Source organism: Marmota flaviventris, chromosome 17, assembly GCF_047511675.1.
Source record: "Marmota flaviventris isolate mMarFla1 chromosome 17, mMarFla1.hap1, whole genome shotgun sequence".
Classification (NCBI taxonomy): domain Eukaryota; kingdom Metazoa; phylum Chordata; class Mammalia; order Rodentia; family Sciuridae; genus Marmota; species Marmota flaviventris.
The window spans coordinates 23,523,862-23,548,234 of NC_092514.1; the positions used below are offsets into that span (position 1 = coordinate 23,523,862).

General features: G+C 40.0%; 2 protein-coding genes across 3 annotated transcripts in view; one reads left to right on the plus strand and one right to left on the minus strand.

Moving 5' to 3' along the window:
• Cfap52 (cilia and flagella associated protein 52) overlaps positions 1 to 21,835 on the minus strand; it is a 49,775-nt gene extending 27,940 nt beyond the window's left edge. Inside the window, exons 1-6 of the mRNA XM_027946928.3 lie at positions 21,766 to 21,835; positions 11,452 to 11,651; positions 10,930 to 11,066; positions 7,268 to 7,396; positions 4,117 to 4,216; positions 1,469 to 1,585 (exon numbers count right to left, since the gene is read on the minus strand). Of these exons, the coding sequence (XP_027802729.1) occupies positions 1,469 to 1,585; positions 4,117 to 4,216; positions 7,268 to 7,396; positions 10,930 to 11,066; positions 11,452 to 11,651; positions 21,766 to 21,835 (753 nt within the window). The remainder of the gene's footprint in view (positions 1 to 1,468; positions 1,586 to 4,116; positions 4,217 to 7,267; positions 7,397 to 10,929; positions 11,067 to 11,451; positions 11,652 to 21,765) is intronic.
• An 865-nt stretch (positions 21,836 to 22,700) lies between these two features.
• Stx8 (syntaxin 8) overlaps positions 22,701 to 24,373 on the plus strand; it is a 257,620-nt gene continuing 255,947 nt past the window's right edge. The window contains exons 1-2 of one of the 2 annotated variants that reach the window (XM_027946945.2): positions 22,708 to 22,761; positions 23,411 to 23,502. In XM_027946945.2, coding sequence (XP_027802746.1) covers positions 23,435 to 23,502 — 68 coding nt within the window. In that variant the 5' untranslated portion in view covers positions 22,708 to 22,761; positions 23,411 to 23,434. Of the gene's footprint in view, positions 22,762 to 23,410; positions 23,503 to 24,373 lie in introns of both variants that reach the window. The other variant, XM_027946946.2, reaches the window with a different exon arrangement.

Sequence of the window (24,373 nt, forward strand, 5' to 3'; positions counted from 1 at the left end):
AGGAGATCTGTGTGCTCCATGTTTGAAGGACACAAAGACAGCCAGCACCCTTTCTGGAGAGGCACTTAGTTTCCAAATGCTGGCAGGCAGAGAAGTATCCAGACCAGTGGTTTTTCAAGTAGTGTCTTTGGAAGTATCTCAGCTGTTGGAACTGGCAGGGTTCTAGGACTTGCCTTTCTTTAACTTGATCTACTTTCCTCTTAAAATAATTAGAAAAATATCAATGTAGGTTACACTTTGATCTCCTCTGGAATTATTTCTAAATCTTCTCTACCTATACCAGAGCTTTTCTCCATTTTCATGGCTCACTTTAAAGACTTGAATTTTAAATGATTATATGATTTAAAAAACTCTTGACATTTTCCCAGGAGCACAGTGCAATATTTCAAAGTTTCTTGAGAATATCTGCTCAGTGGAGAAGGATCTAAATAAGCTTAGTTAGAACCATCTGTTCTGTTATCAGAAATGAGATAGGCAGGTGTAGAACTTAGGAGAAACTTTTAAATTCAGTTTAGCAGAAACAGCCTTTGGAACTTTCTGAGGGTGCTGGGAATAGCAGCATTTATTATATAAAATCATTTGATGATTTGATGGTAGAGTTTATATTTTGTTTAAATACTAACATTGTCCAGTGGACAATTGTTCAGAATTTGTTAGGAATTCTGAAAATATGAACAATGGGGTTGTTTCTAGGTCTCACTCATGACTTGGAATGTTAGCTGAGTCTAAAATAAAATCCAAGATACAGTTATTAGAGTCAAAAAGGGAACATACACATATACACCTATGTAGGTGCCTATATGTATATGTGTATATATGTGTGTGTGTGTGTGTGTGTGTGTGTGTGTGTGTGTGTGTTTCTTATAGATCAAAGAGCAGGTTTTTTTACATATGGCAACTGGGCTGAAACCAATATGGTTCCAAATCACAAAGTGACAGACCCTGTACATTAAGGAGGTGAGAAAAGGAATGGTACTGATTTCCTAATCAAGGGCACCTCATAATGTCTTTGCTCTGAAAAATAATCAGATGCCAAAAAAAAATGTGGTGCATTCTTATAATCCTAGTAATTCAGGAGACTGAGGCAGGAGGAACTCAAGTTTGAGATCAGCCTCAGCAACTTAGAGAGACCCTGTCTCAAATTTAAAAATACAAAAAAGGACTGGGGGTGTAATTGCAATTCAGTGGTAAAGTGCCCCTAGGTTCAATCTCCAGTGCAAAAGAAAAATAAAGAAAGGGAAAGAAGATGGGGGAAGAGAAGAAGGAAAAGAAAGGAACAAAAATAACCAGAGATAAGGACTTAGAGAATTAGCCAGTGAACTTTGCAAATTTAGGTGTGGACTTGGGTATGTAACTGACTTTTTGGGTTGTTTTTTTTTCTACAGACTCTTTATTAGTGAAAGTCTGTGTTGCTAGTTGAGGGGGGGAGAATGGCAGGACAGAGCAGACCTTATTAGTCTCTACTCACTAAACTGTACTTGTCCTTCACAGGTCCAGTGTCTGCCAGAAGTTTGGTCCTGGGGTTCAGCTTTAGAATATCTCCAGTTGTGGTGCCAAGGTAGAAAAAGCTGTCATCGACAGCCATCTGAGAAGAGAGAAAACATAACCTGAAGACCTGTTTCCTCAGTAATCCTTGAGCCCCTGATAGGGGCAAGGGTGAGCTTCCCTGAGACTCCATGAAGATGACTTCTGATGGTGCTCATGGCTACTTCTACTCCCCCAGCCTCAAAGATGGGTAAGAACAGCTCCAAGAGGAGCAGAATCAGGGCCAAACACAGACCTGCAGGAAATATTAGATTCCAATCAGCTCGTGCCTTTCACTGGACGGCTACTTGGGTCTGATGTTAACATGCATGCCCTGCCAGTCCCGACTCCTCAGACACCTTCAAAGGGCTCTTAGGATGAAGGTGGACTTCAACAAAGAGGGTATGCATTTGCTTTATTCCGTATTTTCTGAAGAATATATTCACAAAATGACTATGCACGAAATAAGAGGAATAAGTCAATAAAGAATGAGGTTAAATGTATGGATTATGAATCCAGATTAAAAATATATTGCCAGGGGTTGGGGATGTGGCTCAAGCGGTAGCACACTCACCTGGCATGCGCGGGGCTCTGGGTTTGATCCTCAGCACCACATAAAAATAAAATAAAGATGTTGTGTCCACCAAAAACTAAAAAATAAATATTAAAAAATTCTCTTTCTCTTAAAAAAATATATAAATATATATATATATATATATATATATATATATATATATATATATATATATATATTGCCAGGCACAGTGGCGCATACCTGTAACCCCAGCTACTTGGGAGCTGAGGTGGGATAATCACAAGTTCAAGCTCAGCCTCAATAACTTAGCTAGAGCCTCAGCAACTTAGTGAGACCCTGTCTCAAAAATTAAAAATTAAATAATGGAGACTGGGGATATGGCTCAGTGGTAGAGTACCCCTGGGTTAAATCCACAGTACCAAAAAAATTTTTTTTAATTAAAATTAAAAAATAAAAATAAAAATGGCTGGGGACGCAGTTCAGTGATAAATCACCCCTGGCTCAATATCAAGTACTGGGAAACAAACAAAAAAACATTAATCATTTCTTTTTAAGGTAGAGAATGTATCTCAACAATAATATTTTACCATCAGAAACCAAACTTCCAGTGACAAAACAATATTGGTGACATAGGGATACACTGTGGGCTCTGAGCACACTCTGGCTACACTGCTTCCAGTAGAACCATGTTCCCTCCTGGTGAAACAGATATTGGGCATCTGACCACAGCCGGGTAAAACTGATGTGGGCCTGTAATCCCAGTGACTTGGGAGGCTAAGTGTGAGGACGGCCTTAGGTCTGAGCCTAAGCATCTCCATTTTAAAAACTCCAGTTTGAAATCTGCAGTCTCACCAGGCACACCTAAGGGAGCCCTCCAATATGGCCCTCAGGCACAAACAAGTCACTTTTCCCCACTCAGATAAACTCAGAGCAAAGCCTCTGGCAGGCTGTCCTCACCTGATAAGAGGGGAAGGGAAAGGATCAGGGAGGGGACCATCAGACCAGATGTTTTAACCCCAGAGTAAATGATGTCACTGAGAAATCTGGTGGTAGCTGATAAGGATTGAAAGGGGGGTCAACAGCCCCAAAATTTAGTATAAATAATAGAGCAAGTGAACAGACATTCAGCCAGCCCATACTAATGCCCGCACACTGAGAGCCTGATGAGGACCTGGACTGACATCCCAACACTTCTCATCATTTGCGGATCCTCTACATTTTCCTCATCTCACCGCTCTCAAACTCTACAGCCACATCTTGCCCCTGGGGAGAGCTGCAACTTCTCCCCACAACCCTCTCCTCAATCGGCCATCAGCTCCACCCCAGGAGAAGCCTGCCTTGGTTCCTGACCTGATCACCTGAGTGAGTGTGCATCTGCTGGACTTAGAGCCTAAGGCTTGAGACTTTTGATCCAATGCTTGAATTCAGCATGCAGAGGGAATGTCTGTCATGAGCCTGTCATGATTAAGTGTGTTTGAAGTGCTTAGAATTAATCTAGGATTGTTTGCTGTGAATTAATTAATCTAGAATTGTTCGCTGTGAACTGATTATGTGTATTGCAGTGCCTAGCGTTAAGGATTGTCGTTTTCTTGATTAAGAACCTATAGAGTGAAATTGTATTGAGTGATCTGAGTGAATAAAGCATTGACTGGGGCAGAAACGCGTGGACATTCTTTATTTCTCCCCCTCAACTGCCTAAGTCGCACCTTTTGCCATCGCAACACTGAGTCACAAGGATCGCAAGTTCAGGGCCAGCCACAGCAACCTAGCAAGGCTTTAAGAGACTTAGCAAGAACCTGTCTCAAGATAAAAATAAGAAGGGCTGGGGGTGTAGCTCAGTGATAAAGAATACCTGGGTTTAATCCTCAGTACTGCAAATAAATAAGTAAAACTGAAGTGACATTCGCTCTCACCTGTGCCTCCCCATCAACATTCTGTATGTTACAGCTTGTCTTCCTGCTCCCAGGCCAGCGTGCAGCACCCACCCCTTGGTTGATACTCTTTAACAGGAACTTGTAGCAATAGTTGCTTAAAATAATACTTGAAGCAATACTTACTGCAGTACACATGGCTATTCTTTTCATCTGTCCTGTTTGGCACTCTGTTGGCCAAATTTTTCTGTTCGGGAGATCGAGTTCCCATACTCGAATTGTCCCACTATAAAGAAAAATCACAAATGGATATCCATTTAATTGCTTGTCATCTCTTCTACATTCTCTGTATTCTCTTGAAAGAGAAGCTGAAGAGAACATTTCTGAGAGTTTTGTTTTTTTTTTTATGATCTAGTACTCTACTTAAGATCTTTCACTCAATCCTCATAATAACCCTAAGAGGTAGGTTTTCTGATCTCTCAATGACAAAATGCAGAGCTTGTACACAGCAGAGTGGGAACTCACACCCAGTGGTCATTCACCTTGAAGAGCATGTTCTTCTTTCTATTCTGACCATAAATACACCTAAGCAAGGAAAGAAATGCACAGAAAACCAGTTTAAGTTTCTTTCCCTCTTTTTTTTTGTTTAAATTTATTTTTTGTGTTCTCCTTTTCTGTCTTTTAATTGACAAGTAAAAATTATATACATCTTGATGCTTTGAGATATATATGTATATATACACATATACATATACACTATATACATATATACACACATTGTGAAGTGGCTAAATCAAGGTATTAAACATAGGCATTACTTCATACACACCTCTTTGTGGTGAGAATACCTAAGATCTACTGTTTGCAAAGTTCAATACAGTGTTTCCTATATACTGCATAAACATATTGCATATGTATATTGTAAATACACATTATATGTGTATATATATTAACTGTAGTCATCATGATGCACACAATATGAGGGTCCATCAGTAGATGAGTGGATAAAAAAATGTAGTGTATATATACACAAGGAAATATTCAGGCAGCCTTAAGAAACCCTACCATTTGTGAAAATGTGGATGAAACATTATGGAAAGACATTATGCTAAGTGAAGTAAGATAATCACAGAAAGATAAGTATGGCATGATCTCACTCATGTGGAATCTAGAAAGTTGAACTCATAGGAACAGAGACTGAAATGGTGGTTACCAGAGGCTAGGGTGAGGGGAGACGTTTATTTGGGACACCAAATTAGACAAGAGGGATAAATCAAGGTATTGAGTTGTAGGGAAATTTTTTAAAGGGAAATACTTTAGTAGAGACAGTCCTGTCTCCAAGGAAGGAGATATTGAGACTAAGAAACTAAAAGTTTAAGGTAGCAGCTAACACAGTACTTGATATATGGTTGGTATGTAACCATTGTATATTGAGTTAATCTGAATAATTACTTTAAAATGTCAAGGTCGACATCACAAAGACTTCAGCTAAATACCTCAAGGCAGAAAAGATTAATTAAAAATAGATGAAGTTCAGTTTTTATTTTTTGGCCTCCAAAATGACATGAAGTGTTCAATGTTAAGTGCTCAATAACTATTTTGACTGTATTTTACAAGTTAAAACAAGGGCTTTTCCCTGGCCTTAATGATAGATAGCATTTGGATACTGAAATCCTGGAATGTTTAGGTTATCTCTTGGGGATGATATAATGGAATACATGAAATCAAAACTGTGATAGAGGACCCAGATATACACAGTACCCATGTACTGTGACAGAAACCTTCTTTGAAAATGTTAACCTTCTCTTAACATTTTCAGCCTCACATGAAATTGAAGCAGACTTGGAATGTAGATTACCCTAAAAAAATTCTTATTGGTATAAAATTTTTAGTTTTGACTCCTGGTGAACATCACCCATGGGCCTTAAAATGGACCAACTCCTTCTGCATAAGCAGCTGCTGAGGAACAACAACAACAAAAAAACTCCATAAAACAGCGGCTTAGCCAAGCCACTCTGCAACCCCGAAGGGAGCTGAGTCATCTGTGGCTTCAGAAGGCAGAGGAGGGCATGGTCAGTTGATCTTGCCTTGGAGCACTGTCCTCATAGGATTTTTTTGGCAGGGGCTGACTTTCACGTAGGCCAGGTAGTTTCACAACTCTCAATAAATCTTTCCTCATAACTAGCCATGGGATAAAGGTATGCAGTATGTCACAGGAAACAGGACAGATGCAGAGCAGCACCAATTCTTTACTCTAGCTGGAAAAGTAACCACTGTGTATACCTTTCACAGAAGGGAGATGGAGATAACAGTATGTACTTCAACCCTACATCTTCAGATTTCTCACTTTTGAACTGGTACATGACATAAAAAGCAATGCTGTTGTACATGTTTAACCTTCCCTCAAACTGAAATGGTGGTTACCAGACTCTAAGCAGGGCTCTGATTGTCCATCTGCAAATAATTCATTCTGTTAGATGCAGACCTCTGTTCAGATGTCCAACTTGGTCACTGTGAGCTGCGTAAAACTGGCCCACTGGAAATTATGTCATATGGCTAATAGTCCAAACTTTTGAAACTCCCGGCACAGTTTGTTTGCAAAATATCATTCCATGAGACCTAAATCAAGAGCAGGTGGTGAGAAATACCAACCGGTAAGTGAATCTGTGCAATTGTGCAAATTACTTTGTGAGCACAGATTGGAAATAATTTGTTTTCAACCATAAAAAAGAACCTGAGCCAGGTGTGGTGGTACATGCTTGTAGTTCCAGAGACTTGGGAGACTGAGGCAGGAGGATCACCAATTGGGGCCAGTTTCAGCAACTGAAAAAGATCCTTGTTTTCAAATAAAAAAATAAAAGGCAGGGAATAATATTGGTCAAACTATATTGTTATATTGTGTGCATGTATGAATATATAATAACAAATCCCACCATTATGTATAACTATCATGCACCAAAAAAAAAAAAAAAAAAAAAGGAAAAAATAAAATCAATAAATCAACAGGGCTGGAGATGTAGCTTAATGGTAAAGCATCCCTGGGTTCAAACCCCAGTACCAAAATAAATAAATAAATGCACTTGAGATGAGTTTAGCAGCTCAGCACGCTCTTTTAGTAGAAATCACAGAATTTTCATATTTTAAATGGTATTCATCTAAAAGTCTTTTAAGTTTTAGCTAAAAGGACTTTCAATGATTATGAAAGCTATGAAAATTATAATGTAAGGTGTTTGTCCAGAACTAAAGATATGTTCCCCTAAACTGGAATAACCCCATTTTTTTCTGCAAGCAAACGTCGTAATGTATGGCTTCTGAAACTCGGACTGCAGAGACGTACTTTCCAGCAGTAACGAACATCTCATCCCGGCACCTAGAGAACACCACGGTGGTGGCATTCCCAACATTGAGGCCGGCCGCAGGGCTGCCACAAATGGCATCTCTCTTGGCTATGCTCCATACCACCACGCTGCCAAAACAAGCAAGAAAAGAATGTCAGAGAACATCCAGCTTTCAAAATAAGAAAACAACTATTTTAGTGGCTCTAGAGAGAAAAAAGCAAAATAGGTTACTAACAAAGGAACAAATAAATGCCTAGAGCCCCAGACATCTCCTCCCTCACACTGCGTATTGGAAGACAAATACTAACACTTCAAAACCTTTGAAGGCAAATGATGATGTGGCCAGCAACCAGTGAGCTCATCAAAGTTGGATGCTCAAGGAAAGACATTTTCAAACACACAAGGCATACAGGTTTACCCTCCATTTATCTTGCGTGAAAATTTTCCTTGAGGAAGTGTTCTAGTAGGGGGGAAAAGAAGGAATGTGGATGACCTAAGAGAGTGTCCTCAAACTTGAACATGTATCAGAATCAGAAAGACAGATAAATTCCCAATTTGATCATTCTACACCATACATATCTATCAAATTATCATACCATACCCCATAAATCTATAAAGTTAAATAGTAATTTTAAAAATAATTATTGCAGGCGGCTGCCAGGCCCCTCTCCCCAGAGTGGGAGTTAGGAGGTCTGAGGTAGAACCTGAAAGTTTGCTTTTCTCACAAGCCCCAGTTGATGCAGATGCTGCAGATCTGGGGACCACACTTTGAGAAGCATTGCTTTAGGGTAACATTTCCTTCTTTCTTGGTGCAATCATACAATTTAGTCCTAAACTGAATTGTGTTTGGATAAGAATACCAAGACTGTTGGGGAAGGAGTATTATGTCAAATGTTTGAACCAAAACATTTAAAGCAAAAGAATGCAAATTTACAAACTTGTTAATGTAAAAACAGGCCTATCTATACTTTCCTCATTATCTATACATAGAATGTATTATTACAGGTATCACCAACATCATTAGGAGTGAGGAAGAGGAAGTGGGGCAAAATCTATAAATCCCTCTTTTTTCAAAGTGGAAAATTGAGAAATAACATCTAAAGTAGAAAGTTGAGAGGTAAACCACTTAAATGGTTAAAATGATAACTAGATGATGAACAACAAAAACAAAAATGAAGACTTCATACCCAAGAGAAATGAAAACATATGTCCTCGCAAAATCTTGTATGTGTACTGGGTATATTGGTGCATACCTGTAATCCCAGATACTTGGGAGGCTGAGGCAGAAGGATTGCAAGTTCAAGACTAGCCTGGGCAATTAATGGGACATTGTCTCAAAAACAAACAAACAAAAAAATACAAAACAAAAAAATAAAATAAAATAAAACCCAAAACAAAACAAAAAAATTGTACATGAATCTTCATAGGCACCATTAATAATAATAGCTTAAAAGTGGAAATGGGTCTCAGTGACTTGATATCACAGTTTGAGGCCAGCCTCAGAAACTTAGTGAAACCCTGAGCATCTTAGTGAGACCCTGTCTCAAAATAAAAATAAAGAAATAAATACAAATAAACAAAAAGGACTGGGGGTGTAACTCAGTGATAAAGCACCCTTGGGTTCAATGCCCAGTACAAAAATAAAATAAAATAAAATGTGGAAATGGGGGCTGAGAGTGTAGCTCAGTCACAGAGCATGTTCTTAGCATGCACTATAGCCCTGTGTTCAACCTTAGCACCCAAACAAACAAAACAAAAACAAAAGACCCAGAAGTTCATGAACTGTACTAACAGTTGCAGGGATCAAGAAAATGGAGGTATCCACACAGTATTATTTGAATATTATTTGACAACAAGAAATGAGGTACTGATATATCCTACAAAGAGATGGACCTTGAAAACATTACACTTAGTGAAAGAAGTCAGCCACAAAGGACCATATATTTTATAATTCCGTTTGTGTGGCATGCCCAGAATAGGTAGGCAAATCTATAGAGGCAGAAAGTAGAACAGTGTTTGCCTTGAGAGAAGAGAGGAGAGATGGAGAATGACCACTAATGGGCTATGGCTTGCTTTTTGGGGTGTTGAAATATTCTAAAATTAATTTTAGTGATGATTACAAAGTATACATACACTAAAAACCACTCTATTAAATACCTTCCATGGATAAATTTTATAGTATGACATATATCTCAAAAAAGCTACGAAAAAGCAAGAGTCTCGTGGTGTAAGTACATGCGGAGGGACATTGGAATTGTACTTTAGAATCTTGGGTCCTTTGGGGTAGAAGGACAACAAACACGGTTTCTTTATACACCTTGGCCAGGTATAGCTTCAATTTTTCAGAAACAAATTTTAAATTTAAATATAAATAAGTGGCACCAACATAGTGAGTTGGCCAAATAAATTTTGGCACATCTGTACAATGGACTTGCATGCATTCAGTGCAAAGAACCATATATATGTCCGTGTGTACATACATCGAGTTGTCCTTGGTGTAAGCTGCATGATAACACAGATAGTATAATAGCATTGATACAAATGTTTCATAAATAGGCTACAAGACATAAAAAGTAAATGCAAGCTCTAGAGTGTCCACTATAGTTTGCAGCATTCCTTCCATTACTCCCCCTTTGTGTAGAATCCAGGTGACTTGAGTAGAATGGACTCCTCCCACAGGTTCAAGGTGACCCTTGGTTGTCCAAAACCAATCAATCAGCAGCAGAATCCCATTTTCCTCACCACAGGGACTAACCAGGGGTAGGCATATTGTATTTTACTAGCAGGGCACTCTTTCACTGGCTTCTCAACATTCTCTAATCTTCTCCAAGCAAATTTTAGATAACCTAAGATCAAGCTTAAAATTACCTGGAGAATTACAGTTTCACCCCGTTAACCTTGGTGAAGTGGCCATTTTTCTCCCCAAAGACCTACTCTCTCTGGCAGTAGGAAGAGGTGGGATGGCCTAACAGCCAAGCTCCAAGAATGTCCATGGGTGGGTCGCAGGCTTCAGAATTTTTACAATCTCCCCAGGTGATTCCAGTGAGCACCAAATGTTGAGAACAGCTGCTTTAAGTGGAGGTAAGAATTGTGTGGGGGGGGCAGGGGAGAGGGTTGGTATGGGAGAACCCAGGGGCATTCTGCCTCTGAGCTACACCCCAGCCCTTTTAAAAGAAATTTATTTTGAGACAGGATCTCATTAAGTTCCTGAGGCTGGCCTCAAACTTGCAATCCTCCAGCCCCCCAAATTGCTAGGATTACAGATGTGTGCCCAGTTCTGAGGTACGAATGTTAGAGATGATTTTTGGATATGTTTCCCATAAAGACAGTCAAATGGGGATGGTCCACGGATGGTGTGACCTTTGGTTGTCCAAAACCAAAGGTCCTGACCACTTACTCAGGACTATTCAAGGAGGGAGAATCATGAACATTTTATTAATTTTTCTATATATTAAGAGAACTGTGAGTAGATAACTACACATAAATGCGAACTTCCTTTATAACAAAGCCATGAAGCTTTAACAAGGAAATACTGTATACATAAAGGTGAATGGAAGTATTAGTAGCCAGGCTAACAGATGATATCCCTGGAGACAGGGTGCTTGAAACCTCTGGCAATACACCTGGTAGAAAATAAGTGTGGATAGGTTCTGTTCCTTACCTTCCGTCATCCGGGCCTCCCAGTGACACCAAGTACAGGTCATTTGGTGAAAAGGCCAGAGCTTCAACTTTGCCCTTGTGAAGTGATAACCGAGCCAACAGCTCCCTTTTCTTATAATCCCACAAAATGATATCTGCCTGTGGGCAAGAAGGCTCGGTCAGAGAATAGGCTTCAAAAGAATCCACCGAGGAGATTGCAACCCCTCTTGGTGAGAGATAATCAGGAATGTCACTTCTCTAAAAACTCAGACCATGCTTTACAAGCAAGCCAGAGAGCAACAGAATGGGTCTTTTGTTCCTAACCATTATCAGCCAGGAGCTGAGACATCTAGCACAAAGACATCATTCCTTCCCTCTCAGCCAGATGGAAGGGAAATGGGGGCTAAAAGAGAGGCCAAAAAGGAAGAGGGAGCGGAAAGGTCCAGGGCAGGCTAGACCAAGGGACTCAAGGACTTGGGGGGAGTGGCATTTCTAGGGAGGCGCCTCTAAGTACATCCACAGGGATTGTTTTCAGTCTGTTCACCTTGAACCCCATGAACGTGACCTGTCCAGAGGCAATGTAATTTCCACTCTTGGAGATGGTCAAACAGGAGACATTATTTCCGTGGCCATGCAGAAATTTTTGCTCCTGAGTATTTAGTGCTTGAATGAGGACTGTGCAGCCCAGGGGATACACCAGATGCTCCTGGTCAGGATGGCATTTGAGACCAGTAGGAACGTGTCCTAAGAGACAGAGATTAGGAATTATTATAATCAGGTGCAAAAGTACTTAATTTTTTTTTTAACGGGTACAAAAGAGAACACTTTTGGAATAAACCTTAGTTCAGTGAAAATAAGTGAGGGGCAACCGGTAATTTTATTCCATAAACAAGGTTGGTGTAGTAAATCCCTTCTCATACTTTGATATGCATAAAATCCCCAAAGGATCTTACTAAAATGCAGATTCTCCAGGTTTAAGGTAGGATTGAGTTCTGCATTTTTAAAAAATTTTTGAAGTAAGTAAAATAAAATAAATTGAACCCACAGGTGCTCTACCACTGAGCTACATCCCCAGCCGTTTGCATTTTTTTATGTTGAGACGTGTTCTTGTTAAATTGCTGAGGCTGGCCTCAAATTTGTGATCTTCCTGCTTTAGCCTCCTGAATCACTAGGATTATAGCATGAGACACTGTGCCCAGCTGAGAAGCTGCACTTCATATACTCTCCCAAGGGATGCTGGTGCTGGTCAAGAAACTTCATGTTGGACAGGAAGGCCTTAGGGTCAATTCTTGTAATACTGAGAAGCAGAAGTGCATGGAACAGGGTAGTTTGTTTGGGTTGGAGTATAGAGATAGGAAGAATGTGAATCTCATACCTTAAATAAGCTTTTGGCAAAGACAAAAATTTAGTTGATTTCACTTAGAATAATGCCTTCTATGTTTTTGCATGATTTCTTCTTTTTAAAGACTGAATAACAATATAGTATGTGTGTGTATGTGTGTGTGTGTGTGTGTGTATTTTCATTTTCTTTATTTGTTCATCTGTTGATAGACACTTAGGCTGGTTCCATATTGTGGTCATTGCAAATAATGCTACAGTGAACATGGGGGTGCAGATATTTTATCAAGATACTGATTTCAGTTGGACACAGTGGTGCACACCTGTAATCCCAGCAGCTTGTGAGGCTGAGGCAGGAGGATTGCGAATTTAAAGTCAGCCTCAGCAACTTAGCAAGGCCCTAAGCAACTCAGGGAGACCCTGTCTGTAAATAAAAATATAAAAAAGGGCTGGTGATGTGGCTCAGTGGTTAAGTGCCCTTGGGTTCAATGGATTTAATCCCTTGTACCAAATATATATATATATATATATAGTTATTTTATTTCCTTTGAATGTACACAGAAGTGGGATTGCTGGATCATATAGTAGTTCTATTTTTAATTTTTGACAACCCTCTATGCTCTTTTCTTTTTTAATTGATTTTTAAAAAAATAAATAACAACGGAATGTATTACAATTCTTATTACACATATACAGCACAATTTTTCATATCTCTGTTTGTATATAGAGTATGTTGACACCAATTCGTGTCTTCATACATGTACTTTGGATAATGTCTATCACGTTCCACCATCCTTGCTAACCCCCTGCCCCCTCCCTTACCCTCCTACCCCTCTGCCCTATCTAGAGTTCATCTATTCCTCCCATGTTCCCCCTCCCTACCCAGCTATGAGTCAGCCTCCTTATATCAGAGAAAACATTTGGCATTTATTTTTTGGGATTGGCTAACTTCACTTAGCATTATCTTCTCCAATGCCATCCATTTACCTGCAAATGCCATGATTTTATTCTCTTTTATTGCTCAATAAAATTCCATTGTGTATATATGCCACATTTTTTTTTATCCACTCATCCACTGAAGGGCATCTAGGTTGGCTCCACAGTTTAGTTATTGTGAATTGTGCTGCTATAAACATTGATGTGGCTGTGTCCCTGTAGTATGCTGTTTTTAAGTCTTTTGGGTATAGACCAAGGAGAGGGACAGCTGGGTCAAATGGTGGTGTCAGGTTGGTGGTGGTGACTTAGGACAAAGCAGCCCACATGGGAAAGAAACATCAATCAGGCACCAACAGAAACGCCTATCAATCAGTGGGATCTCTGGACTAATGCCTGTCAATCATCAGGACTCCCTGGCCAATCCTGGAATTCAGTCAGCTCCCAGAACCAACTCCAGTGGGACAAGGGACTCTAAAAACACCTTTTCCGGGTGAGCTCCCACGCAGTTTCTCCTCAGACCCTTCCCCTGTCCACCCTGTTGGTCTGATCCAGTTCCACCAGAGAGTGATATCTCAAATAAAGCCTCATGGGCTGGGGATGTGGCTCAAGCGGTAGTGAGCTCGCCTGGCATGTGTGTGGCACGGGTTCGATCCTCAGCACCACATACAAACAAAGATATTGTGTCCACCGATAACTGAAAATAAATATTAAAAAATTCTCTCTCTCTCTCTCTCAAAAAAAAAAAAAAAATCAAATAAAGCCTTGTTCCGTGGCCTTTTTAAATCTGCCTCTTTTGATCGCTGCTCGCCTTGCCTGATCTTACAGGTGGTCCCCATTCCCAGCTTTCCAAGGAATCTCCATACTGCTGTTACCGCTTTTGACCAGTGAGGAGTCCTTGCTTCCCCAATGTTGAAGTATAACACCAGAGAAGCACGCGGAGGCAAGTTTAGAGTGGAAAATAGAAGTTTATTAAAGGACAGCAGAAAAGACTTCTCTTGGAGGAAGAAGGGGACCCAAGAGATGGAATCCGTGGAAGTGCGGTTGTCTCCCCTTTTTATAGTTTTCGGTGATGGAATGTAGGTGGGAAGGCCCGTGGGGTGGGACACAGGTGGGCCAAAGAAGTAATCTGGGCAGGAAGGACTCCTGAGGCAGCATCTTCAAGTTTGCTATTCATTAACATTTCTTTGGGATGGGTTATCTTCAAATCTGTTGGGGGCTGTTTCCTGGACTTCATTAACATTTCAAGAGTTGCTCAACTTTTCCGGGAATTCATTCTCATGGCCTCCATTTTAGATTTCACTCGATATTAGACCCGATCTACCTAACTACACTGACTATCTAACTTTAAATCTGGCTTCACTGCCTCTATGCTCTTTTCCATAATGGCTGTTGCTATTTACATTCCCAACAGTGTACAAAGGTTCTCTTTTCTCCACATCCTCAATATTTAGTGTCTTTTGCCTCTTTGATAATAGCTATTCTAACAGACGTGAGGTGACATCTCCCTGTGGTTTTTAAACATTTTTTTAGATGTTGATGGACCGTTATTTTATTTATTTATTTATATGTGGTGCTGAGAATCAAACCCAGTGCCTCACACTTGCTAAGCAAGTGCTCTACCACTGAGCCCCAACCCTAGCACCCCCTCCCCGTGGTTTTAATTTGCATTTCTCTGGTGATTAGTGGTGTTGAGCACCTCTCTGCCTGTGGGCCATTTGTATGTGTATTGATAACTGTCTAGTCAGGTCCATAGTCCAGTATTTTAAATGACCCCAGAGAACATGATGCTAAGTGAAATAAGCCAGACCAGAGAGACACACACTAAATAATCTCCCTTATTTTTGGAACCTAAAAAAGCTGAACTCATAGAAGCAGAGATTGAAAAACGGGGGAAAAGGGAAGATATCTGTCAAAAGGTACAGAGGTTCAGTTACATGAGATGAATAAGTTCTGGAGACCTAATGTACAGCCTGGGGACTACAGTTAATGACACTGCATTGCTTATTTGCTGAGAGAGCTGGTCTTCAGAGTTCTTAATCCCCAAATAAAAAACAGCAACTACATGACATGGATATGTTAACTAGCTTGATTATGGGAATCACTTCATGATGCACACATATGTCAAAACATCATGTCGTACTTCTTAAATTTATATACTTTTATTCACCTATTACATTTCAAAAACAAAAAAAAATTAAATTCTGTTTCAATTGTGAGTGATCATAGGGTGTTCTGAGGACATTTGGGCACTTTCACAGTGAAACCTCTTTTTTATTATTAGTATTACATTTTTAGTTGTAAATGGACATAGTGCCTTTACTTTGTTTATTTTTATGCAGTGCTGAGGATTGAATCCAGTGCCTCACACATGCTAGGCAAGTGCTCTACCACTGAGCCACAACCCCAGCCTGAGATTTCTTTCTTCAGGCATCTCCCACCCTCCAAATATTTACCAAGAACCATCTCAACAATGACAAACCTTTGAAATACATTTTAACAGGAAATAGCTTGTCACTCATTTTAGACCCCCCCAAAATTTTTTTTTTTGGCTATTCTAGAATAAAAACTTTAAAGTTAGCTTAAGTAGCTAAAATAATGATTGCAGTTTTAATAACATGATACTAAATGTAAAGAGTAATTTAAGAAAAATGATTTCATAACAATAATAATTATACATGTACACACACATATACCCTTTGTTTAAAAAAAAAAAAGTAATGTTTCTCTTTGAAGTCTCCTTTCATGTATCCCAGTAGCATTTCAATTTCTCTTCATCTGGGTCTCACTATATTTCTTGTTACATTTATTACTCGTTATTTTTAAATCTCTGTTGTTGCTGCTATTTCCTTCCCCATCAAAAGAGCCACAAATATTTACTAATATAGTCTTCTGGGCTTTTAAAAAATCTTCAATTGACACATAGCAATTGTACATATTTATGGGGACTCAGCATGATATTTCAATACGTGTACACAATGTATAATGGTCAGATCAGGGAAACTGGCTTATCTATCATGTTAGATGTATATTATTTCTTTGTACTGGGAATGTTCAAAATCCTCTCTACTAGCTTTTATTATTATTATTATTCTTTAAAAAATTTTTTTTTAGTTGTCGATGGACACAATACCCTTACTTTATTTATTTTTGTTTATGTGGCGCTAGGGTCCAACCCAGTGCCTCATGCATGCAAGGCAAGTGATCTACCGCTGAGCCACATCCCCAGCCCCTCTACTAGCTATTTTGAAATATTCAATTACCTGTTGCCGACCATAGCGACCACATTGTGCTATACAGAGAACCTGAGGAACTGCTCCTTCTATGAAGCTGCACCCCTGCACCTGTCAGCCATCCTCTCTCTCTCTCTCCCTTCTACCCCACACCTTCCTGGACTCTGGTACCGGCTCTTCTATTTTCTATTTCTTTGGAAGAAACTTTTTAGCCTGCATATAAGTGAGAACGGGTGTTTTTGTTTTCCTGTGGCCGACTGACTTCACTTAACAGTGTCCTCCAGCATTCTGATTTTCAAATGAGTCCTCTTTCCTATTAACTCTTCCTGGATTCATTTTGGTGCATTGCATGATTCTCAGAGCTAAATGGATTTGTTGTTGTTGTTGTTCGAATGGCCAAATGTATTTTTTTGTTTGGCTTATTGTATGGGGGATTGAACCCAGGGGTACTTAACAACTGAGCCACATCCCCAGCCCTTTTTATTTTTTTTATTTTGAGACAGGGTCTCGCTAAGTTACCTACAGTCTCACTAAATTGCTGAGGCTGTATTAGAACTTGGGATCCTCCTGCCTCAGCTTCCTGTGCTGCTGGGATTACGGGGGTGGGGGGGTGGGCACTGTGCCCAGCTCAAATGTAGTTCTTGAATAAATGATTCCTTTCATTTTAATTGTGAGCATTCTTTTTCTTTTCTTTTCTTTTAGTGAAGTAAGTACTTATAAAACTAAGATTTGGCTAGGCATGGTGGTGCCCACCTGTAATCCCAACAACTCCTGAGGCTGAGACAAGAGGATCATGAGTTCAAAGTCAGCCTCAGCAACTTAGCAAGGCCCTAACCAATTTAGGGAGACTCTGTCTCTAAAAAAAAAAAAAAAAAGGACTGAGGAATGTGGCTCAGTGGTTAAGTGTCCTAGGTTCAATCCCTAGTACCAAAACAATAACAACAACAACAACAAACAAAACCAAGGTTTGTGTCTTTCTGAGCAATCTATTCCTACCCAAAATATATTATTATTTTTCTCAAGGCAGGTTCCTTATAAACAATTATATGGCCATCCATATGGAAAAAGTAAAATTAGATCCCTATCTCACACCATATACAAATAATACCTTCTGGGTGGATCAAAGACATAAATATGAAAGCAAGACTTAATGTTTACATAGATGTAGGACATGACTTTTTAACCATGTACAAAAAACAGCAAACATAACAGAAAAGGTTGATATATTTATCCAGTCATGTTAAAAATTTCTAATTACAGAAGACAAGATGAAAAGAAAAACTCAGACCAGGAGAAGATATTTGTAATACATACAATAGACAAAGGATCATTGCCATCATATGTAAAGAATCCCTACAAATTAATAAGAAAAATACAAACTTCTCAACAGAAAAAAGAACAAAGGAAAAAAAAAAGAAAAAAGAACAAAGAATATGAATGGGCATTTTATGGTGAAGGAAATTAAACACCGTGTAAACATATGAATGTATATTCAACTTTGCAAGTAAGCAGAGAAATACAAATTTTATCCAAAATACTATGTCATATCCACTATAATGGCTACAATTAAAGAGTCTGACAGTAACAGGCATTGGTGATGGTGTGAAACAAAGGCAACACTTATACAACTGCTTGATGGGAGAGTAAATTGGTAGAGCTGCTCTGGAGAACTGTGTTTATATTGATCATGGTTGAATATGTACGTGCCCAGGACTAGCTATTCCGCTCTTAGGTATATAACCTGCCCCAAAATGACCTTAACATGTAGGTGTATATGTCTTCATAATTATATATATTTTTTGCACTTAACAGTTAGGATTCTTGGTTATAATTAAGAAGAGTCAACTCTGGCTTACTGCAGCAAAAAAAAAAAGAAAAAGAAAAAGAAAAAAATTTCATGGAGAAATACAAAAAGCTCACAGAATTGATAGGAAGTATAGAAAATCAAACTTGAAAATGGGCAGGACTATGAGAAAGCAGGACCAAGCAACATCAACTAAGGAACTCACATTCCATATTGCTCAAAATTCAATGTAACACTTAACTCCTGCAGTACTCTGCTCCTCTCCATTACTACATTGAGAGGGGAAGTTCTGAGTGGGAAAACCTGATTGACTTAGCTTGTTATGGACCATCTTCCTAAATTGGTTATTCTCAACAGGAATATCTGCTTCTTAGGCTCTCATCAAGAACAAAAGAACTGCTGGGTATAGTGGTTTGTGCACACCCGTAATTCCAAGCAGCTCAGGAGACAGAGGCAGGAGGATCACAAGTTTGAGACCAGACTGGGCAACTTAGTGAGATTCTAACACAATTTAAAAAACATCAAAAGGACTGGGAATGTAGCTCAGTGGTAGAGTGCTTCCATAGCATAGGCAAAGCCCTGGTTCAATCCCCAATTTAAAGCAAATAAACAAAGAAAAAGAACTAGTTCCTACCTACCTTGGGATTCCCCTTGAATAGAAATGATACTCAGAGATGGAGTAGGCAAAACTACACGTATCCACTGCAAGGAATGTACTGTGCTTTCCTCTCCCAGGGTCACACACATACTGCTTCCTCCCGCGCACACACACTTTGAACTATAATTGGCTCATATACTGTTTGGCAAATTGTATTGATATCTTTCCTTGTTATTCCACATAGATATATCTCTTTTTTTTTCTGATTTTCACCTATTATTCATATTTTCAGTCTTTGGCAATTTGAGAAGTAACCTTGTCATTGTTTTAATAGCATTTAAAATTTTCTGGGTAAATAGCAATTTATATTTCTTAGGTTTCTTTGCCCATTCTCAATTTTACAGGTTAGTCACTACTATAGTAATATTTTAGATAGTAGGTATTTTAGGCCCTTTGGGCCATATGGCCGCTGTGGCAGCCAGTGCCGGTGTAGTATAAAAGCAGACACAGACAACACATGAACAAATGTGCATTCCAATAAAACTTTATGTACACAACAGACAGTGGCCCACAAGCTTTAGTTTGCAGACTCCTGATCTATTTTTGTTGTTGCTACTATTTTAAGTTTATAAGAGCTCTTGGCATAACAGAAAAAATATTTATCCCAGTCAATTGGTAAAAGTGACCAAATTCTTAATAACTTTATAAAATGTTTTCATATCCAACCCAGCTTTATTTGGTTTGCATATGTGTTAGTCAGCTTTTTGTTTCTGTGACCAAAATACTCAACAAGAATAACTTAGAGGAGGAGAATTTATTTTGACTCATGTGTCCGAGGTTCAGTCCATGCTCTGAGTCAAGTCCATTGTTCTGGGCCCAAGTGAGGTAGGACATCATGGCTGAAGGGTGTGGTGTAGGAACAGTGTAGCCATCATGGCTGGCCAGGAAGCAGAGAGAGGGATGGAGCCACAGGAAGATGCACCCTTCCAAGGCACCCCCCCCCCCCCAGTGACCTATCTCCTCTAGCCATGTCCCACCTGCCTAGCAGTTTACCATCCAGTATACGATGGACTGATTAGGTTATAGCTCTCTTTATCCAATCATGTCACCTCTGAACATTCCTGCATTAACATAAGAGCTTTCAGGGGACATCTTATACCCAAACCAAAACAGCTTATGTGAAAAAATTCTTGTCAAAATATTATACCTAAAAGAGTCAAGTACAATTACATATTTTCACCTTCAAGTTCAATTTTTTCTTTTTTTTTCCAAGTTCAATTTTTTTTAATATTTATTTTTTTAGTTGTAGTTGGACACAATACATTTATTTTATTTGTTTATTTTTATGCGGTGCTAAGGATTGAGCCCAGGGCCTCACATGTGCTAGGTGAGCACTCTACTGCTGAGCCACAACCCCAGCCCTCAAGTTCAATTTCAAGTTTAACAAGGTACCACTACCATGAGTTCTAGTTCATGATAAAAGTGGTCTTAGTTTGCTACAGATTTGCATCTGTGTGACATCTAAACTTAATTATCTGGCATTTAAGCCCTCTGGCATCTAACCCCAGGTTCTCTTTCCTGGGTGATCCTGCCAGTCCCTGATACTGAAGCTATTGCCAGTTCTCAAACAGGCCCCATACTCTACACTTTTTCTTCTTTGGGAAATGTATGATGACTGATTTTTTTCTTTGCGTTTCATATTTCATATATTTTTCCAGTTTTCTAAACTCTTCTTCTTAATCATGACTATGGATTTATCTCTATTCTCAGCCCATAGTGTACTATGTGGCATATTATGATTCTAAATAAAAGTGTGATCGACTATATGAAAAAATATAAATGATCACAAAAACCAACAAGATGAAAACAATTCCATTAACTTGACCATTCTGAAATACTAAGATAATTAATAGCTACCATGGAAGACTGGGGATGAAACTTACCATGTATCTGCTCCTAGAGTTCTACCAAATAGCGTGAATTCAGTTGCTTAGCTCTGTGTGGCTGTATGCGGCTCACCAGGGAGCCTTTGCAACTCATGGGAGGCCACTTGATCCCTACACCAGTGATCTCATAACCAGTTCCAAGTTCTAAAGATGGTCAACATCTCAGATGTATGAAGTGTTGCTTTCTGTCAGAGACTGTTAAAGTAAAACACTCAAAGGGTATGTCCTAGAATATGCTTAAAACTTGCCAGCGATTATTCTGCATCTACATGATAATAATTTTAAAATTTTCAGGCATCACAACACTTTTTAAAAAGTTTGCTTTTTCGAAAATTCAGTTGTTTTCTCCCATCCCCCAGACAAACCACAACAACACAAATAAAAAACACACAGCATCTTTCCTCTTGGTGGGAGGGGAGAGTGTACTGGGGATTGCACCCAGGGGTGCTCAACCACTGAACCATCTCCAGCCCTTTTTATTATTTATTTTGAGACAAGGTCTTACTAAGTTGTATAGGGTGGCCTTGAAGTTGCCATCCTCTTGTCTCAGCCTTCTCGTGCCGCTGGGATTACACCTCTTTAATTAAGTGCACAAGAAGAAGCAGTCACAAATAAGATTTAAGACCAGTGGCCAGGCTTCTCCCCTGATCAAAAACATCTTTCCTCTCACTCCCCCTGGCGTCCCATTCACCTTCTATTTTGGTTTGAAATCTTCACCCTTGAGAATCCCCTCACCGACTCATTCATCGGGGTCCAGTGAGGACACATTTGGTCCCTTTTAGGTGCTGGAGCTTATCTGAGCAGTTAAAAAAACATCCCATTCTCTGAGGCTCGGGACGAGGAACTGACTCTCCAAAATCCTTGGGCCAGCGAAGCTGCTGGTTCCGCGAGCTTGCTACTGTCCCGACTGCCTTTCAGGTGCCGCCCAGGGTCTCGCCATCCCGGTTGGCACTGCACGACCTCGGGATTCCTAACCCGCTTAGCCCGTGGATGCTCCAAGTCTCACCATTGAAGCCGATGACAGCATCAAGCTCCAGCTCTCCCACCTCGGCCTCGGGCGAAATTTCCTCGTTCATCACTGAGAAATCCGCTTTCAGTCTTTTTCCAGCCCCAGCTGGTACAGCGTCTCCTGGTCGTTATGGTAACGGATGTGCGCATGCGCACCAGGTCCACGCCGGCGCAGAAAACTCAAAAAAGAGTCAGAATTCTGAGTTTGCAATCTTGCAAATATACGGAGGGCTTCCTTTTTCTTTCTATTCTCTGGAAATTTGGGAGCTGGGAGCTGGGGTGAGCACTAACTGCACGGAACGAATTCCCCCCATTTCCTTGTAAAAAAAGCCTGTGATCTTTTGGATAACTATATAATTAAGCACCTAATGGCATTTAAAAAAATACTTAAATATAGAGTATTTTTGCATCTGATGAGTAGACTTATGCTATAAAATAGTATGCAATTGATACTGCATTGGGCTCCTAGTTTGAAGCAAGTTAAAACAATTCTTTAAGATTTCGTGAAAGTTTATTTGAAGGTAAAACTTACATATCATAAAATTCACCTAACGTGGGTTTTAGTAAATATATACAGTGTACCTCTATCTCCACGATCCAGTTTTGTTTTGTTTTGAAAGCAGGATAAAAACTTCAGGAACAGCAGGCTTGAAGCGCTTTCACCTTCTGGAGGGGGAAATGCTTAGATTTGGCTCAACAACAATTTTAATTGCGTCAAGTAGTTCGTGTCATTTAGTGGAAAAAAGATTGCTCCAACCTACTGTCCTCACAGGGAGTGCTCTTCTTCTCCCCCCCCGCCCCCCCGCTTCCCCCCCCCCCCCCCCCCCCGCTTCTAGTCTGAAGTGCTAGTGGACAAATTCACTTTGCAAGCTCCAGGCGGTCGCGCACCGGCGGAACCGCGGAGAGTGAGCCCTACGAGCCGCCGTAGTCAGCTGCTGCGAGCAGGAAGTGTCCGAGCTGCGAGCGGAGGCGTCACGATGGCACCGGACCCCTGGTGAGCCCCGGGTGAGGGCGGCAGTGCTCTGAGGGACCTGGGAGGAGACCCGGCTTCCAGCGAGCGAGGCAGTTGTTCAGCATTGAGGCTGGGAGGCCTGTCCGGGTGAAGAGTAGCAGCGAGGAGGACCCTTCCCCTTCTGAGGGGGACTTAGCTGCATCCCGCCACCCTTGGTCCTTACATGGGTGGCCCTGGAAGGATACGGGGTAGACTTCTGGGATGCTGAGGACTTGAGCCGAATCTTAGTGTATTTCTCCAGCCCTTCTGGGCAGCATCTCGCCGCAGGGATTTCCCGCCCATCCAGGTCGTGGGGCTGACTGGCGCAGACTTCTCTGGACTCCTCCAAAAGTGAGATAGCAATAATCTTTTTTTTTTTTTTTTTTTTTTTTTTTCTTTTTTTGTGGAATGTCAGCCCATGCGCTGAACTCTCTAGTGGAGAAACCAAAGTTTATAATCCATTGTCACCAGCTAGCTAGTAACTAGCCAGAGGTAGATCTTGTGGGCCCTTCAAAAACTTGTAGGAATCTGCGAGGGAAATGATGCACTTGTGATAAGGCATTTTACCCTGTCCCTCGTGTCATGAGGACTTCTGTCAGCAGCTACTTCTGCAGAAAAACAACAGCTAATAAGGATAATTTTTTTTTTTCAGCCACTCAGTCCTGAGGACTGAAGGATGAAAGATACAAGTTGTGATCCCAAGAAACAAATTGATAAACTTAACAGACTTGATCTTTCTCTTTGGTAATTTATAACATTGTAGCTCTTTAAAGTTCTTGTTGGAGTGTATCTTATGTTGGTGATTCTCATATGTATTATTATTAAGATTCACGCAGTGTGTGTAGCAGGAGAATGGATTCCAAAGTCAAAGTCGGAGTTACCTGGAATGTAGATTATCTAGATCAATTGCTGAATTGAACTCTACCTTTTCCACCTAATTTTAACAATTGTGTATACCTCTGGTAGAAAATTTGGAGATTATTAAATATTTGCAGAGAAGAAAATTAATGGCGTTTTAAGCTCTATTATGTGAAAATAGCTGTCATTGATATTTTACATTGAATTTATTACTCTAACCTTTGTACACACACACACACACACACAAACATATGCTTTACAAAACAAGGAAATTCCTCCATGTCACCAAATATTTAAAAAAAATTTTTTTTGTAGTAGTAGATAGCATGCCTTTATTTGTTTATTTTACCCAGTGCCTCACACATGCTAGGCAGTACTCTGCCATTGAGCTACAGCCCCAGCACCATCACCAAGCTTTTTTGTAAGTTGTCTAAGCTGGCCTTGACCTTGGATCCTCCTGCCACAGCCTGCTTCCTGTCTGGGATTATAGGCATGCACCATCAGTGCAGGGTCTGAAAATATGATTTTTATGGTGCATATCAATGATATGAATGATCATTATTTATTTTAGGTTTTTGGTCTTGTTTGTTGTAGTTTGCTATTGCAAATCTATCCCCCCCTTTTTTTTTCATCTCTTTTCTTTGGGTTCCCTATACAGAAGTAGAAGCATTGGGTTCAAGATACAAATATTTTTAAGGCCCTTGATCTGTCTTGCTAGATTGCTTTCCATCTAGTGGAGCCAACTTTTAGAACTCAG